General features: G+C 33.2%; 2 protein-coding genes across 3 annotated transcripts; one reads left to right on the forward strand and one right to left on the reverse strand.

The window, feature by feature from the left end:
* Positions 1–256: 256 nt before the first annotated feature.
* On the reverse strand, positions 257–3,603 carry LOC133312940 (uncharacterized). Its single transcript, XM_061514233.1, has 5 exons — positions 3,328–3,603; positions 2,906–3,206; positions 1,677–1,835; positions 1,200–1,495; positions 257–706 (listed from the first exon to the last, which is right to left on the reverse strand). Exons 1-5 carry the CDS (start codon positions 3,526–3,528, stop codon positions 485–487), a joined length of 1,179 nt encoding a protein of 392 aa, XP_061370217.1. The 5' UTR covers positions 3,529–3,603; the 3' UTR covers positions 257–484.
* A 5,140-nt stretch (positions 3,604–8,743) lies between these two features.
* Positions 8,744–12,279, forward strand: LOC133312918 (metal-nicotianamine transporter YSL3-like). Of its 2 annotated transcripts, none has more exons than XM_061514201.1 (7): positions 8,744–9,119; positions 9,402–9,574; positions 9,764–9,861; positions 9,956–10,090; positions 10,179–10,368; positions 10,472–10,586; positions 11,354–12,279. In XM_061514201.1, exons 1-7 carry the CDS (start codon positions 8,744–8,746, stop codon positions 12,277–12,279), a joined length of 2,013 nt encoding a protein of 670 aa, XP_061370185.1. The 2 variants fall into 2 exon arrangements, with proteins under 2 accessions (XP_061370185.1, XP_061370190.1); XM_061514206.1 differs by having other exon boundaries at positions 8,753–9,119; positions 11,342–12,279.
* The last annotated feature ends 4,907 nt before the right edge of the window (positions 12,280–17,186 follow it).

Genomic DNA, 17,186 nt, shown 5'->3' on the forward strand with positions numbered 1-17,186 from the left:
CCTTGAATGTTCTGTTTTGTAATCAAGACACGAAATATAGGAAATGTAACTCTCCTGTTGCTAAAGGAAAAAAAACTCTCCTACACATTGATCATAAAACTTTTCAATAGTCACAGTATATCAAAATTAATCTTTTTCTTTATTTTTTTCAATCACCTAAACAAAATCTAATAAAATGCATGCATCGACAATACCCTTCGGCCACTTGACTGCTCAGACACAATGCAAATTCTATACTGCAATAACGAAATAGTAATCATCAGCAATAAAAATCTTGCTTAAAAGGAACATTAAGAAGTGCTACAGGAAGGACTATTGCATCAAAGAGTCAACAAAAAGCAATAGCCTATCAAGCTTTTTTATACTCAACATATGAAGCTTAATAACATGTTCTAGAATTAGTTAACTGGGAAATGATGCTTTTACAATTTGGACTAGGCTAGATGACAATAAGAGAATGCTCTGAACAAACTAAGAAAGCATTTTAAAGATCCTCGGCATCTGGTTGGCGGTTAATCATGTGAGACAGCACAAACTTAGAGAGTTCACTTATTGCAGCTTGAACCTCATAATCACCTGATTCCCTGTTCCCTGTCCATCTTGGTGTCCCTGTGCTTGATCCACTGTATTCACTTGCAGCAATCTTTGTCTTCCGTGAAGTGGCAAAGGCCCTCTCCAAATCTGACTGTGACAATGGTCTAGGTGCCTGAAACGTGAAAATTAGACATTATCAGTTATCCATCTATCAATTACTTACATTACAAAAAAGTAATGGAGACAAAATATTAAGAATTGAGTACTAGTAAAGAAAGAATGCATTGCAGCTTCTAATACCATATCCTCAGAATATTTTTCAAAAGCAGAAAGTCAACAAAACCTATAAAAAAAAAGACTTGATATATGACAAGCAGAAGCAACAGTCATTTCTTCTGATATCAATTGATTTGCACAATTAAGTAATTGCTTTCATTGACCAGATACGCTGTCCATGCATGCAAATATAACTCCAGCCTCCGGCTCATGAAATAGTTTTAAAATAGACATGCTATAAATTGATTGGCTCTCTAGTTAAAAGGACTTAACATTGATATGAATATACATCTGGGACAAGTCAGCTCAGCTCTACAATTACATATGATACTATCAACCATTATCGAAATGAAAAACATTAAGCTAAAGGAGAATCATGAATCACTCACATAAGATCTTTTCCCTTTCTCCTCTTCATCCAGCAGTTCTCTAACTGGAAAATAGGCAGCCTTCTTGCAGAGATCATATAGATCTGAACCAGTGTAACCCTCACATAGGCCAGCTATATGGTTACAGTCAATGTTTTCTTCAACCCTCTCGCCCTTCAATATAACCTTCAATATGTCAGCCCTCTCCCTTTGGTCTGGAATTCCGATTTCAAAGGCTTGAGGAAGACGCCGAAGTATTGCTTCATCAAGTTCTGAAGGACGATTAGTTGCTGCAAGTACCATAACTTGGGCATTCTCTATACACACATACACAGTAAAACAGTAAAAATAAAAAAGTCATCATAATTAAAAACCTTACCAAAGTATAGATGATTTAAGAATACTAGAGAAGCTGCATCAACTGACATTATCCTATTTGCAACATATTTTAAATATTTACTCCTCTAAAGAAAATTACTTAACATGCTTAAAACTTACGATCTGTAGTGAATCCATCCCATAAAGCCATAAACTCAGTTTTCATGTTTAACAAAGCCTCATGATCTGTTGTACGACGTTGACCCAAAAAACTGTCAACTTCATCAATGAATATGATAGAAGGCTGGAGCTTATCAGCTAGGCTGAAAACGGCAGCCACTGCAACAGAACAGCAGAATTTTAATGGTTATCCAAATTCCAAACCAAAGATTTTAGAGAATAATACAGGAAATAGTCAAGAAGCCATTGTGTTTTAGGCGTGATGAGAAGTATAAACCCAATCATGTATCCAAGGACAAACAGTTTCAGGGATCAGAGGAAGGAGAGAGTGATGGATGGCTTGCTATAGCCTATATGATCCTAGGTGAAGGATAATTTTCTTGTATCTCGCCTTGAGGACATGATGAAACTTTTAGCGGTAGTATTGTTAGTAGCAGGCCCCCCAATTAGGAAGGTGAATGTGAGAAGAAATAATGATGGACCAGGCCCTGTTAGTAATAGTAGTTACAGTTAATTGATATTATTAGATATATTAGATAGAGTTACATGATATTAATTGTTATTGTTCAACACAATAGTTAGAATTACCTGATTTTGGAGGATATTACTCTAAACAATCAGTAGTTAGTTCCCATATAAGGAAAAACAGGGCAGAGATGAGAGATTATTATTGAGTGAAGACAGTTGAGGGTGTGGGAGAGACCAGGGGTGTGACCATTCTTTCTCTTCCTAACCTTGGGTTCTCCATTAATCCAGGGGTAAGTAAAGGAGATCATCATATCAACAAAAAAGAAAAAAATCTCATCTTTTTCCTTGGTTATTCCCCAATCTCCGGTCCAATCCTACCACTATTCAAGTCAATTTTGATCACAATAAGAACAATTAAGTTTCAACTGATATGCAACAAAACAGAAAAGAAAATATGTCCAGCGGTTTCAATATATAATAGTATACAAGACAAGGTTTTATAGGAAAAAAAATCACTCCCCATTAAACCCGACTAGCGAGTGTGGGGTGGAGGTAATCCTTGTACGCAGCCTTACCATTGCATAATTGCAAAGAGACTATTTCCTGTTTCCTGGATTCGAATCCATGACCTTTCAGTCATGAAAAAACAGCTTTACCAATGTTCCGATTCATCCCCTTTTAAGACAAGGTTTTACAGAGATGCAAAATAGTAATAATAAGGGATGATCTAACAGAAACACAATGTGTACATACATACATACCAAGCTTCTGGGCATCACCAAACCACTTGCTCATGAGGTTTGATATCTTGACATTAATAAAAACAGCACCACACTCTTTAGCAATAGCTTTGGCAAGCATGGTCTTGCCAGTACCAGGTGGTCCATACAACAGAATCCCCTTTTGTGGTCCAAGAAGCTTTCCATGAGAAAACAACTCTGGTCTTTTCAGAGGCAAAATCACAAGCTCAATCAAAGCTTGCTTTATTCTTTCAAGTCCCCCAATAGAGTTAAACTCAACATCAATGTCATCAGGATTAATAACATCACAGGCTATCACATCCTGAACAAGATAATTAAAATTATAAATAATAATAATAATAATTAAGGGTACAAATTTGAAATAATAACAACTAAGGTCCCTCCATTTTAGAGAAATTATTAAATAAAAAAGAAAACGTTACCTCGTAAGGGTTTGTTTGAAGGAGGGGACGACCGAGGCGTTTGGATATATCCTTTTTGTGCTGAAGGGCTTTCTTTGATGCCTCGCGGTTCGGGTCAAGTTGTCGGAGCCCCACGAACAACACCAAGCAACTCAGTGCTGTGCTAGCCGCGTACAGAACCAAGTCTTTGAGCAACTTCGACTCCGATAGACGACCACCCATTTTTTTAACCTTTCCTTCTTACAACTCAATAGTGATGATGCCAATGCTTGACGCCGACGAAAACGCTGATGAATGTTCTAAACTAAAACCTGAGCCTCTGTTATCAAAAAAAAAAAAAAAAACCTGAGCCTCACACCATACGAAGACGGTGAAAATATATTTTTTTATTGTTATATATGATATTCAATATTAACTTCATTCATTTACATAGGAGTTTTTAATTTCGTTATAATTATAGGTGTTAGTGCTTGCTTTAGAAAAAATTATTAAGCGATTTTGAATAATAAAGTAAAGAATTAAATCACCAAAAGAATTGGGAGTTTAATTAATCAAAAAAGAATATTCAAGAACGTATGTATGAATGTTGATTGCATGAAAGGGTAGAATTAGAACTGTTAAGAAAATATTAGAAAAATTGTATCCCTGGTTACACTTGTCTTTAATCGATTTTAACAGTTCTTGATTGTGTTCTTGCGTTCTTAATTATTGTTCTTGGTTCTTAATTTTGAAAACTAAAAATATTAATTTTAAAAATCTACTTTTATAATTTAAACCATATTTTCAAGAAAATACTTTGTCGATGGATCCAATTTTGATCGCGTAGATAAATTTATGTTAGGTACATTAATTCTCTTGGAACCGAAAATATCACTTTTTTACATTATATTACTTATACAACTGGTGCAATTATTGAAGTCACGATCAATTTTTTGGCCATCTTACATAAGAAAGTGTTGCCTCATGCCAAAATATGAACCATAATTTTTTCTTTTTTTTATGTTGTAGGGCCTGTGAAATTATGTATCCACAGGGATGGTGCTTTCTCCTCTAAGAGGAGAAAATCATTTCCTGTTTGGTCTTCATATATTAATTATTTGATAAAGGTTATACTTACAACTTATTTTTATTTACAATCTTTTATAACTATATTTTAATCGTTGATTTTCGTCAATCAACAGTTATTATTTTCAAAAATCAAACTCATTAATTAATTATTAATTAACAATAAATGATAACAGTGGATTGACGGAGATCAACTGTTAAGATATGATTGTAAGAGTTTATAAACGAAAATAGATTGTAAGTATAATCTTCCTCTAATCATTTTATGGATTTGCACCACTAGGAATAGCCTAGTGGTGTTGGGTGTGTTTAGTGTGTATTAGGTGTGCGGTTCGATTCCCTGTAATGTCTAAAAAAATTATTTTATGGATTTATTATGGGATTATAGTTACTACCATTATTTATTATGAAAAATGTTATAGTTACTATCATTTTAACCTTACTACTCTCACTATATAATTAGTTACGGATTAATTTGAAATCCGATAATTAATTTTTTATTTTATTTTTTAACCGTTGATTTCAAATTGATCCAACCGTAATCAATCAAGTAGTAAGAATAGTAAAGCTAAAATAATAGTAAGTATAACCCCCTTCATTTATTATTATTATTATATTGACAGAATTATATGAAATTATGAAGATGATATACTTATTACTATTTTTTCTTATCACTTCTTATTACCAACTTTTTTATTGTTGGATCAAAATTAAATCAATGGCCGATGAAGGTTATACTTATTATCATTTTAGTCTGTTTGGTTACCATCAGATCAATTTGAAATAAATTGCAATTAAATTTCTTCTTTTTTCATCCGTTGATTTCAAGTTGATCCAACGGTAACCAAACAAGTAGTAAAAGTAATAAAATTAAAATAGTAGTAAGTATAACCGTGATCAGTAAAGAATGTCTTATTTTAATATGACTATGTAAGAAGAAAAAAAATCATTTTTTTACAAAAAAATTTAGATGGAATTATACACCAATATTCTACTCGGACTAGGTGGCTTCAAACGCACGCTGTTGCGGGATATGAGCCTAATTCTTACCTAATTGTGTTATTCTCGTTGGAATTTTTTTTTATTATTAATTAAATATTTCATTTTCCATTAAAAATATGCACAAGTCTATAAATTAAAAAATAATTTTTTTTATTTTACTAATTACATGTTTAATAAATACTTTTCATTCTCACAATTCCATTAGCTTTAACTGTTTTTCATTCTCAATCAATTAAAGTTAATGGATAGTTATCGAACACAAGACCTAACAATTAAGGGCTTTGCATTTGTCATTTAACATGACACAATAAACTTTTCTACACACACAATATTTTGTGGGTCCACATTTTTTAAAAAAAAAAGAAAAAAAAGAATTTATGACACGCAAAACGAATCTCTATAACATTACACAATCACTTTTTTACAAGTAAAACTCAACAATTAATATCAGTTCGAGATGTGAGCTGAACAATAACAGATAGATAGATATTCAGATCGGTGAAAGACTCACCACAAATGCAAAGCACAATAGTTCCAATTAAATTAAGCACTCCGGGAAATAAATGAAATGGCCCTACAATATATAACGGGAGTAGATACTTCCTTATTATAAAAGGAAAAAAAATATAAAAGAAAATAATTATAAATGTAGAAATAAAATAAATTTATTATTTTTTTCCATATTTAATAAAGGATATATGGAGCGTTTGTTTACATTTTACCGAAAATATTTTCCTATTGAACACGACGAGACAACCTAAGGTTCTCCTGCAACGATGTCCATACTCCATAATGATATTTGTTATAAGCTTCTATTTTTCTTAGAAAAATTTAATGTAAATTATAATAAAAATGTTTAACACAAAAACATATCACTTATTGATAAATAATAATTGATAACATAATCTTCTTACTGTTATATCGATAACTAAAGAATATAATCTTTTGATTACTAAATAAAATCAATAAATGTTCATATTTGTTTTCTAATTTCATGAATCTAATTATAGTAAGAATGACAAATCAATTACCTTGAAGCACTAAGTGACAATAAATAATTATTCGTAAATCATTTCTCAATTTCATGTATTTAATATATATATATATATATATATATATATATATATATTTTGTTGGAATTTATATATATATATATATATATATATATATATATATAAATTATGTAGACACTCTATTGGTTATGAATAAGAAGTTTGGTAATGAAAGGGTGTGTCTTTTCGTCGACAAACAGATGTATCTTTTCATCCTAAAGGATGTGTTGTTTATCCGAACGGATGTGTTGTTTCATCTGAACGGGTGTGTTGTTTCATCCGAACAGATGTGTTGTTTTATCCTAATGGATGTGTTGTTTCATCCTAACAGACATGTTGTTTCATCCTTGAATGAGTGCCTTTTCGTGTTGAACGAATGTGTCTTTTCGTGTCCAACGGATGTGTTGTTTTGTCGTCGAATAGGTGCCTTTTGAAACGTGACCGGTCAGTGTCTATAAATAGACACTGACACCTTCATAAAATGGATCCAATTTTCTGCACTGAAACTCTGCCGAAATTTTTCTCCTTCCGGTTTTGCATATTCCTTTTCATACTCCGGTGTGATTTCCTCTGGCAATTGTTGTGTTCGTTTGGGCTGTTGATTGGTAGTGCCACTATTCTTCAGACGTAATCCGTTCTATCCTGGGAGACAAGTGTCCATCAACCTTAGGCATCAGTGAGGGGGCAAATTGTCTTAAGGAGACACGTTCTGTGGGCTCGGATTTAATTCCTCTACTTCTGACATATCATTCTATCTGTTCTATCATTCTGCTTGCATCATCATCTGATTTCAAGTAAGTCAGTTCTTTAATTTTAATATTTATAATTGCACAGTGATAATTCTGATCATCTACCTCCTCTGGTTCTATACATGGGTTCAAATCTCTTAGTGATATAATATCACCCACTGTCTTCAATAACATACATATATATATATATATATATATATATATATATATATAACTTCATTATTATTAAAAAAATATAATTAATTTATAATAATAAATTATTTGAAAAATAAACACTTACTAATAATTAGAAATAATTATATTGAATTTTCTTTTTAATTTTATGCATCCAATATTTTATTTATAACTATTATTTATTCCTAGGAACAAATAATAGTTTATTAACCATCTATACTCTTTTACAATTTTTTTAAAACATTTATCTATTAAATATTTTTTTGACATTTTTAATAAAAAAAAGTTTTTGTCGTTTCATTTAAAAAAAGTTTTATGTCATTGAGATTTGAGACATTAAATTTCCTTTAACTCTCCTTAACGTTAATTTTCAGTTTTTTTTTCTTACCTATGCATGGTCAATGTCCTTGTCCTATGTGAGTTACGGCTAGTTGACTCTGAAATCTCTCTGTACACGTTCCGTTCTTCTTCTGACACGCCATGTTTAATAAGTTACATATCACTTACATGCCAAACGCTATTTTTGAATTCACAGCCGAACGTGTGTCCCATTGTTAAGCATAAGATAAGAAAAGGTGGATTGTTTTCGTAGTGTAGTGTAGTACGACAAAAGCGTTTTTTTGTTTTATTAATTTTTTTTTTTTAACACTTTGTTGTACTGTACTACATTACTATTTTGAATTGTACTACTATGCATGGAGGATTCGGTGTTAGATGATTTAGCATCTACTTTTTCTTTTTTCGGAAATGGCAGACATAAATATCGATTGTACTACAAATCTTTGCTGGGTCGTGCAATCTCGTTAATTTTTTAGGTGGGTTTGTGAGATTCTTCTCATCTTTTCTCATTTGAGTTTCTATGACTCACCCAGTTGGTTGTTCATTGCATTCAAACCTGCAAGCACATCAAAACCCTTTCTTTGTAGGATTTTAATAGCATTTGGAGGTTTTAGATGCTTCATTTGGAGAACGTTGCTCGATGCTTCACTCTTCTTTCATCAAGAAGGAAAATTTTGAGGTATGATATTTGATGGGGTTTCATCCTTCACCGTCTATTACGTTACGTGGCATAAAATTAAAACCTCTTTTCTCTGACCATCTATACTATTACCTTACGTGGCAGCATAAAATTAAAGAACTTTTCTCTTGCAGGATGGGATTCTCATTAATTTTGTTACCATTTTAGATTTTAAAATATAGTATAATATCAGTTATCTTTATCAGAAAAGGAGAGTCAAATCTACACATACAAAAATTTGGATTAGAAACTCTCTCTTTGTAATTTGGATAAATGAAGTGTAAGAGTGGAGAGTTTTAGCTATCCTTGAATACTATTCTTTCCTTTCTAATAGTATCATTTTCTTTGAATATTGATTCACTTAGAGTGGTGAATTGATGCATCCAATGGGCACTACAAACAATGAAGAACTCATAGAGAATGAGAATTGTGACGGAGATGACATCGAAAAGGTTGGAGTTGAGCCAGAGGACGTGAGGAAAATAGCATCATGGGACAAACAGATCACAATTCGAGGACTAATAACTAGCTTCCTTATTGGTATCATTTATAGTGTGATTGTGATGAAGCTGAACCTCACAACTGGGCTAGTCCCTAATCTTAATGTTTCAGCTGCTCTCCTTGGATTTGTGTTCATTCGAGGTTGGACTAAGCTTCTTGAGAAAGCAAAGGTTGTTTCAACACCATTCACTAGACAGGAGAATACTATAATTCAGACTTGTGCTGTTGCATGCTATAGCACTGCTTTTGGAGGTGGGGTTTTTCTTCATTATCTCTGTTTACAGTTTAAATTGAATTCTTTAATTTGTGTTTGTATATACAAATGGTGAGGATGCTCCTCTGACCGGAAGGTCACAGATTCGAGTCTAGGAAACAGTCTTTTTTTGCAAAATTGTAAAGGTAAAGCTGTGCCCCTCACTTCTACCCTCGCAAGTTGAGGAGTTTTGCGTACTAGGCTTTGTCCTTATATAGTTAAATAAATAGCTGATAGAGTTTGTATATGTAAATTTTAAAATTTTACTTGTTTATTTGTAGGTGGTTTTGGGTCTCATCTCTTGGGTTTGAGTAGGAAGACATACGAGCAAGTAGGGGTTGATACAGAGGGGAATACTCCTGGTAGCACCAAAGAACCTGGAATTGGCTGGATGACAGGCTTTCTCTTTGTGACATACTTTGTTGGGTTATCGGTATTAATTCCTCTTAGAAAGGTATTTCCTATGAGTAACCTTCTACGATTTTCACTTTAATTGAATACATTTGGTCATTCAAAGGTTGTTATTCTTGAAGTTTATTAGTTTAATACATTAATGTAGAAGTGATGAAGATCTCAATTTCAGATGAATTTAGTTTGGATTAACTTGAATGGTGTTGCTGATGCAGCTTATGTTATTTGACAGTTGATGATAATAGACTATAAATTAACTTATCCAAGTGGAACTGCTACAGCCGTTCTTATTAATGGGTTCCATACTCCTAAAAGCGATGACATTGCCAAGTATGAATCCACTTTTGTTTTGTGTTGCATGTCACTTCTAGTCAAACATGGTGAATCTGTATATAATATAAAACTATTTTGGCATCTTTCACAGGAAGCAGGTTCATGGTTTCATGAAATTCTTTTCATTTAGTTTCCTTTGGTCTTTCTTCCAATGGTTCTATTCTGGTGGAGATCAATGTGGATTTATTCAATTCCCTACTTTTGGATTGACGGCATGGAAAAACTCGTGTGTGCTTTGATTTCATCTTTCTTCTACTATTATGAATCTAAACCATGATATAATTGTCCATTATTAAAATGTGTGAATTTTGCAGATTTTACTTTAACTTCAGCATGACTTATGTTGGAGCAGGAATGATTTGTTCCCATCTTGTCAACTTATCCTTGCTTCTTGGTGCCGTTCTCTCATGGGGCATTATGTGGCCATTGATAAGGGGACTAAAAGGACAATGGTTCCCTGAGAGTTTACCAGAGAGTAGTATGAAGAGTATTAATGGTTATAAGGTCTAAAATGAGCTCTACAATTTGAGGGGCTCTATCAGAGCAAATTTGATTTTAAGTTCTTTCATTTCAAGCCTTAACTTTCCTTCTTTTTTTCTTGATGCAGGTTTTTATTTCCATTGCCTTAATTCTTGGTGATGGGTTCTACAATTTTGTCAAAATTATGTATTTTACTGCCACAAATATCCATGCCAGCATGAAAAGGAGAAATCACAAAACAGGTAACTGGCCTCTTATCACTTTTCGAGTTCCTGTGTTATGTAAATCTCAAGATTAGTTTTGAGATGCTTACCAGTTACTGCTTCATTAATCCTATGTCATAAATAGAAGATGCTGTCATATCGACAGCACAAGTAATTGATATATTACCTATAAAATGAGTATGAACACTTGTTCTCTGGTATGCCCGGTGTGACTACTACTTTTTGAGGACAATGTGAGTATAAGGCAGAAGGGGAATTTGGACTGTAAAGGGCTGTAAGCCTGTAACAACCTTGGCTACATGGAAAGGAGTGTGAAAAAAAGAAGGGAATCTGTTACAAGTAAAGATTAAAGGGGAGAGAAGGATCTAGGAAATTTATGCAAGAATTAAGGTGGAAAAGTTTTGGGTGGGTTGGGATATTATGTGCATCTGCAGAATTCCATTGTTATCTTGTATCTTTTTTTCTGCATTTTCAGTCTTAATAGAGGGCTACCTCTGCATGTAAGGAGCTTAGCCTCCCTATTTTTTACTCCAATTCTATTCTATTTCTATGTATGCAATCAACTATAGCAATTCAGCCAGTAGTTATCTCTGCAACATTTTTTGATTGGAAGCTGTTTTGTGCATAAAATAAGCTAATTCAACAAATTCCCTTGAAGATATATACCACATTCAGTGTTTATCCAACCAAAAGTGGACCAAATTAAAAGAGTGTTTTATGATATCAACGAGTCTCACATTTCTTTGTGAAGTCTATTATTTTTCTGACTGCAGTTTCAATTTCAGGTAATCAAAAGCAGGCTGTTGATGATCTCAGACGCAATGATGAAGCATTTGTAAGAGAAAGCATCCCTATGTGGTTGGCATGTTCTGGTTACATACTGCTCTCCATCATTTCTATCATTGTCATCCCTTTTATGTTCCCTAAGGTGAAGTGGTATTATGTGGTGGTTGCCTATCTGCTTGCACCCTCTCTTGGCTTCTGTAATGCTTATGGTGCTGGCTTGACTGACATGAACATGGCTTATAACTATGGGAAAGTGGCTCTCTTTGTACTTGCAGCCTTAGCCGGGAAAAACGATGGTGTGGTTGCTGGACTTGTAGGGTGTGGTCTGATTAAGTCTCTTGTTTCAACCTCATCTGATTTGATGCAAGATTTCAAAACTGGTCATCTCACCTTTACTTCCCCTAGATCAATGCTTCTAACTCAAGCTATTGGGACAGCAATAGGTTGTGTTATTGCACCAATCACATTCTTTCTTTTTTACAAGGCTTTTGATGTGGGGAATCCAGATGGTGAATACAAAGCCCCATATGCCATCATATATAGAAACATGGCAATTCTTGGTGTTGAAGGCTTTTCTGCTCTCCCCCATCATTGCTTGCATTTCTGTTGTGGGTTTTTTATATTTGCTGTAGCATCCAACTTGGTGAGAGACCTTAACCCCAAAAACATTGGGAGATTGGTTCCACTTCCAATGGCAATGGCTGTACCCTTTGTAGTTGGTGCTTACTTTGCAATTGACATGTGTTTGGGTAGTTTGATTGTGTATGTATGGAACATGCTAAAAGGCAAGGAAGCTGGTTTCATGGTCCCAGCTGTTGCTTCTGGTTTGATGTGTGGAGATGGTTTGTGGATCCTCCCCTCATCTATTCTTGCTTTGTTCAAGGTTCGTCCTCCAATCTGCTTGACGTTTTTGGCAGCCAAGTAGAAGTTCAATTGTAGAATTTAGAGGAAATAGTTTTAGTCAAGTTACTTGTTATGGTTGTAATGTTTGCAATTAGTTCATAAATATACAGCATTTAAAACTATTTCAGTAATGGAAATACTGTCATGATTTTCATTTAAATTTTAAATTTACATATATCTGTTTGGATCCTCTTTATTTTAAGTTAGAAGTTACTTATAAGTTAAAACTAAAAAAAAAAAGAGCTTAAAGAAAAAAGCTACAAGCTGTTTAGTGATTGCCTAAATTTTTTAGCTTATAAGTTATTTAAAAACACATATTTCAAGAAAATACACTCTCCCTCTATCTCTATTAACTCTTTATTTCAAAAAAAAAAGCACACAATTTAAGAAAATTTGATAAGAGCTTAAAAAAAAAACTCCTCTTAAGAGCTTTTGACTTTTAGTTTTTTTTTTTTTTCATTATAATTTTTTTTTTTTTCATTATAAGAGTTTTTTTCAAAATCTGTTTGACTTAACTTCTACTTATAAGTAGCTTCTAATTAAAAAAAAAAAGGATCGTACTTATAGTAAACTAGTAATAGAAATCTAAGTGTAGTCGAATGCACTTGTGATTTGACAAAATATGAATGAAATCAGCTGATATAATTTAGTAACAAAATATGAATGCACCATGTCATGTTTGTCCCCTGTCTCAACTACAAATTCCAATTAATTTATTAACAAAATAATTCTAGAACTCATGCAAATATATTTTAATGCATCCATAATATTATAACCTGCCCTCTGCCGATACAAGGCACTAGCCAATGCAGCATTCTCGAAAACTTATAACAGTCTCGCTATAGCTTTATGAATGCCAGATTGATCCTAGAAGCTTTTTTTTACTTAGTATGTTATGAGGTAGTAAATCATTTCAAGTTAAAATTTTACATGATTTAAAGTTATATGAAAATTTTGTATTTCTGTATTTTTTATAGGCATGAGATCCAATTAAAATTTATGTAGAGATAAATGCACAAAGTTAGGACATGTTAAATTTTAACATAAGGGGACGATTATACTTACCACTATTTTAGTCTTACTACTCTTACCATTTGTTTGGTTATTATTGGATTAATTTGAAATTAACAACAGTTAATTTTTTTTTGTCTTTTTCAACCGTTGATTTCAAATTAATCCAACAATAACCAAAATGTAGTAAGAGTGACAATGCTAAAAAGAAATCATAATCGTTCAAAGGTGAATCAATTAATATAAGGAAATAAATAAATAAAACGACGTAGTTTTGGGGTGGTCGGAGATAAACTTATCTCAAGCTGCTTGAGAAATGTTTTTCCATATATATATATTTCTACAACAACTTCAGATAAGCTTATGTACAGCTGTCATATTTAACTATATTCTCTCGGGAGAATATCCTTTTATTTTTTAACACTATGTCTTACCGGTAAGACATAGTTATAACATGAAAAATAGTTTTTTCTCTCTCCACGTCAGCTGAAGTGACTGAGGAAATATAATTTTTTTTCCATATTATAACTATGTTTTACATGTAAAATATAGTGTCAAAAATTAAAAGGATACAATCTTGTGTCCTTTCAAAGGACAACCCATTTTTTCGACTTTTAAATGTGTTTATTTGGTTTAGTTGGGCCCATATTTTGAAATAGGTCAACAAATCATTTTTGTGATTAAGTTTAGAAGTCTTCTTTTTTAAAATAATAGGAGTAAGAATAAATAACATAACTGATTAGGCACCTGCTGGCTTGGATGTGGTTATGCCACTGCATGGAACCCATATGTTTATTACGTGTGTAGAAGAAAAATTCTTATTACATGACATGAGAAGTAGGGATGTTCATCAACCGATTCAAACCGCGGTAACCGAAAATCGAATAAACCGAAAACCAAAAAATCGAAAACCGAAAAAAAACCGCAAATTTTAATTGGATTGGATCGATTTTTGGATGGGTTGATGAAAACTGATTCAATCCAAACCGATCCAATATATTAATTCCCCTCTACATACTTGGGTCTTTCCCTAATCATAACCTAAAAATTTCTAAACCCAAGACCCATTAACTAAACCCAAGAAAAAATTTAATCACATCTCATCAACAAAATTTTATCTTTGTAGAGCTTCATATCTCATTGTCTAAAAAAAAAACTATATTATAGTTTACTAATGTTTTTGTATTTCAAAAAATAATAATTTACAAAGAGAATATACACAAAAGATGTTATTTGCACAATAATCATGAAATAAATTTTAGGATTTTCAAAAAATCGAAAACCGATCCAATCCAAACCGAAAAAAATTGGATCGGATCGGGTTTGAAAAAAAATCCAAACCGAATGGATGATTTTATGATCAAACAGAAAGGATTGGATCAGATGATTTTTGCTTCCAAAATCGATCCAATCCAGACCGCAAACACCCCTAATGAGAAGTTTTTTTTTGGTAAACTCCTAATGAGAAGTTTTAAATCCAATTAAAAATTACAAAATGATATAATTGAGAAGCATTGTTTTAGTTTTAATTAATGGTTATATTTATCACATTTTACATGAAAGAAACAATTTTTCTATGCATACAAAAGAGGGGTGGGTCGTCCCATAGCCGGCTCAAAGAGTCGAAGCTTGTGGGGATACCGGAGGGAGCCAACTCGTCTCAAAGAGATAATTAGGGTTGGGTAACTCCAAAAAAAAAAAAGAAGGGTGGGTCCAACCACTCTTTTTTTTTTCTCCTCTTAGCTGTAGATCCCACTTATAATTTTATTTCACTAATTAAACTTGTAAAAAGGAAAAAGTAATAAGTATAATCTTTTTAAAAAGAAAAAAATTTAAAATAAAGAACATATAACCACCACGTTGTCCTTAGTCTGGTTTGGCACGTGACGGTGTTCACCAGACAAGGCAACATTTGAAAGCGCGCAACGTTATCAGAAATTCAAATTGATTCTCCTCTGCTCACTTTCCCTCTCTTGCTCAGAAGTCAGATCCATCTTCTCTTCATTTCCAGCGAACCCTAAACCACCGAAATTTCCTTTCTTTTTCTTTTCTTCTTCTTCTTTTCTTCCTCCAAAATCGACACTAACGAGTCGATTTGGGTTTTGACTTTGTATGCATTAGTATGGACGAAGAATGCAACTCGGGAATTGCATCGGAACAATCTTTGTTGACTTTACAATCGGATTCCAAGGTTGGTTTTTTCTCTGCTTCTTGAATTATTTTTCTGAAATCTGAATCACTTCTTTCTCCCTTTCTTGGTTTTTCTTTCTTTCTAGTCCTTCATTCCGGTTATGTGCTTCAGAATGTAGGAGAGAAATGGGGAAGCACCCATTTGGGGGATAAGCACGATTTCTCACGAAAACGTGTCAGAATGAGAAATTTTGAATCCGGGGTTCGCTCGAAAACGGGTAATTTATCTTCAATTTGGTAGAAGCTTGATTTGTTCTGCTAAGAATTGAATTTTTTATGTAAAAATTGGATTTTGATTTTACATATACATGCTTGTAAAGGTTCAATATTGTATTTCTAGCCTTTTCAACCCGTAGAGCTTGTAAATGATATTTCAAATTATTAAATTGTTCTTTTCTTATGGGTTTTATTTTTGTATCAAATGTTATTAGCAATTGCAACAGAAGCTATTACCCATAATTCAGAGTTTGGAAACGACAAAGAAAATAATGTTCAGTTGTTGTTTGATAATAAAGAGGTGTCACAAATCACCATTGGTGCCTCTCAAGAAGAGCAAACTGGAAAGAACACATTCTCAGCGGAGGTTAATCTTGTCCCTAGGCCTCTGGATCTTAATATTGAAGCTTGCGGAGCCAGAGATTCATCTCTAGATAAAAGTGGTGGGTACGTTGAGAATCTCACTAAGGTACACTTTAATGAGAAGAAAGAAAGAGGAGAACAACATAGTAATTTTGTAAAACCAAGAGGAATTAATGTTGATCTCAATGCAGAAGATGTTAGTAGCTCTATAAATCTCGAACCAGGAAATTCTCACAAAAGACATGGTCGTTTTAAGTCAAACGATGTTTCTGAAAGTGGAAGCTGTACTGGACCTATAGAAGAAAAAGACCCAATGAGAATATGGAAGGAGATGAAGCAAAATGGTTTTGTTTCATCCTCTCATGGAGGCATTCCAATGCCAAAACAACGTGGTAGAAAAAGTAAAGATGATATCCTCAAACAAAAGATGGAACTTGCAAAGAAAGAGGAGATAGACAAATTTACAAAGATGGCTGCTCCTAGTGGACTACTGAATGGATTAAACCCTGGAATTATTAATCATGTAAGAAATAAAAAACAGGTCCATGCAATTATTCAGGCTCTTGTAAAGTGTAAAAAGAGTGAAAATAGCAGCAAGGGAAGCAAGCAAGCAGCACATCAAATGAATAGAAGTGCAGAAGTTAGCAAAAGGGACATAGAATCTAAGACCAGTGTAGGTAAACATCAGCCTACCTTTACTCGTGAAGAAGAGACCGTTTATAGGTCTTTAGAGAGCACACAAGTAGGAAAACGTCCTATGACAATGAATGACTCCTCTTTGATTTCGGAGGGTAAAGTTTGTGATCGTGACAAATGCACTGTGGAGAAAGCTAGTCTTAAAAGTTGTTCTGTACCGCACTTAAGTCATGCCACAGATGATGATATTTTAGCTCTGAAATTGTCTTCTTCGACGAAGGCATCAATGAGTTCTACCACTTTGTCAAATGAGGAATCATCGAACTTCACTATGGAATCATCGAACTTCACTATGGTTTCATCTCTTTCCTTAAAAGGTTCGTGCTCATTTTCGTCATGCTTATGCTTCTTTATTATTATTATTTTTTCAGTTTTATTTGTTTGTCTTCTTTTATGCTTCTCTTTAAAGCATTTCATGTAATGCATAGATAATGGAAGGGACCATTTTTTTTT

The sequence above is a fragment of the Gastrolobium bilobum genome, unplaced genomic scaffold (genome assembly GCF_033153095.1).
Source record: "Gastrolobium bilobum isolate Gb01-03AN ecotype WA unplaced genomic scaffold, APGP_CSIRO_Gbil_v1 utg41727, whole genome shotgun sequence".
In the NCBI taxonomy this organism is placed as follows: Eukaryota; Viridiplantae; Streptophyta; class Magnoliopsida; order Fabales; family Fabaceae; genus Gastrolobium; species Gastrolobium bilobum.

Excerpts from the sequence above, each read along its gene's own strand:
- LOC133312918 (XM_061514206.1), top strand. The coding sequence starts at position 8,753 with ATGGGCACTACAAACAATGAAGAACTCATAGAGAATGAGAATTGTGAC. Across the intron at positions 9,862-9,955 it reads AAAAGCGATGACATTGCCAA|GAAGCAGGTTCATGGTTTCA; the intron begins GTATGAATCCAC and ends CATCTTTCACAG. Across the intron at positions 10,587-11,341 it reads AAGGAGAAATCACAAAACAG|TTTCAATTTCAGGTAATCAA; the intron begins GTAACTGGCCTC and ends TTCTGACTGCAG.
- LOC133312940 (XM_061514233.1), bottom strand. The coding sequence starts at position 3,528 with ATGGGTGGTCGTCTATCGGAGTCGAAGTTGCTCAAAGACTTGGTTCTG. Across the intron at positions 1,836-2,905 it reads TGGTGATGCCCAGAAGCTTG|TGGCTGCCGTTTTCAGCCTA; the intron begins GTATGTATGTAT and ends GTTCTGTTGCAG. Across the intron at positions 707-1,199 it reads AGAAAGGGAAAAGATCTTAT|GCACCTAGACCATTGTCACA; the intron begins GTGAGTGATTCA and ends TTCACGTTTCAG.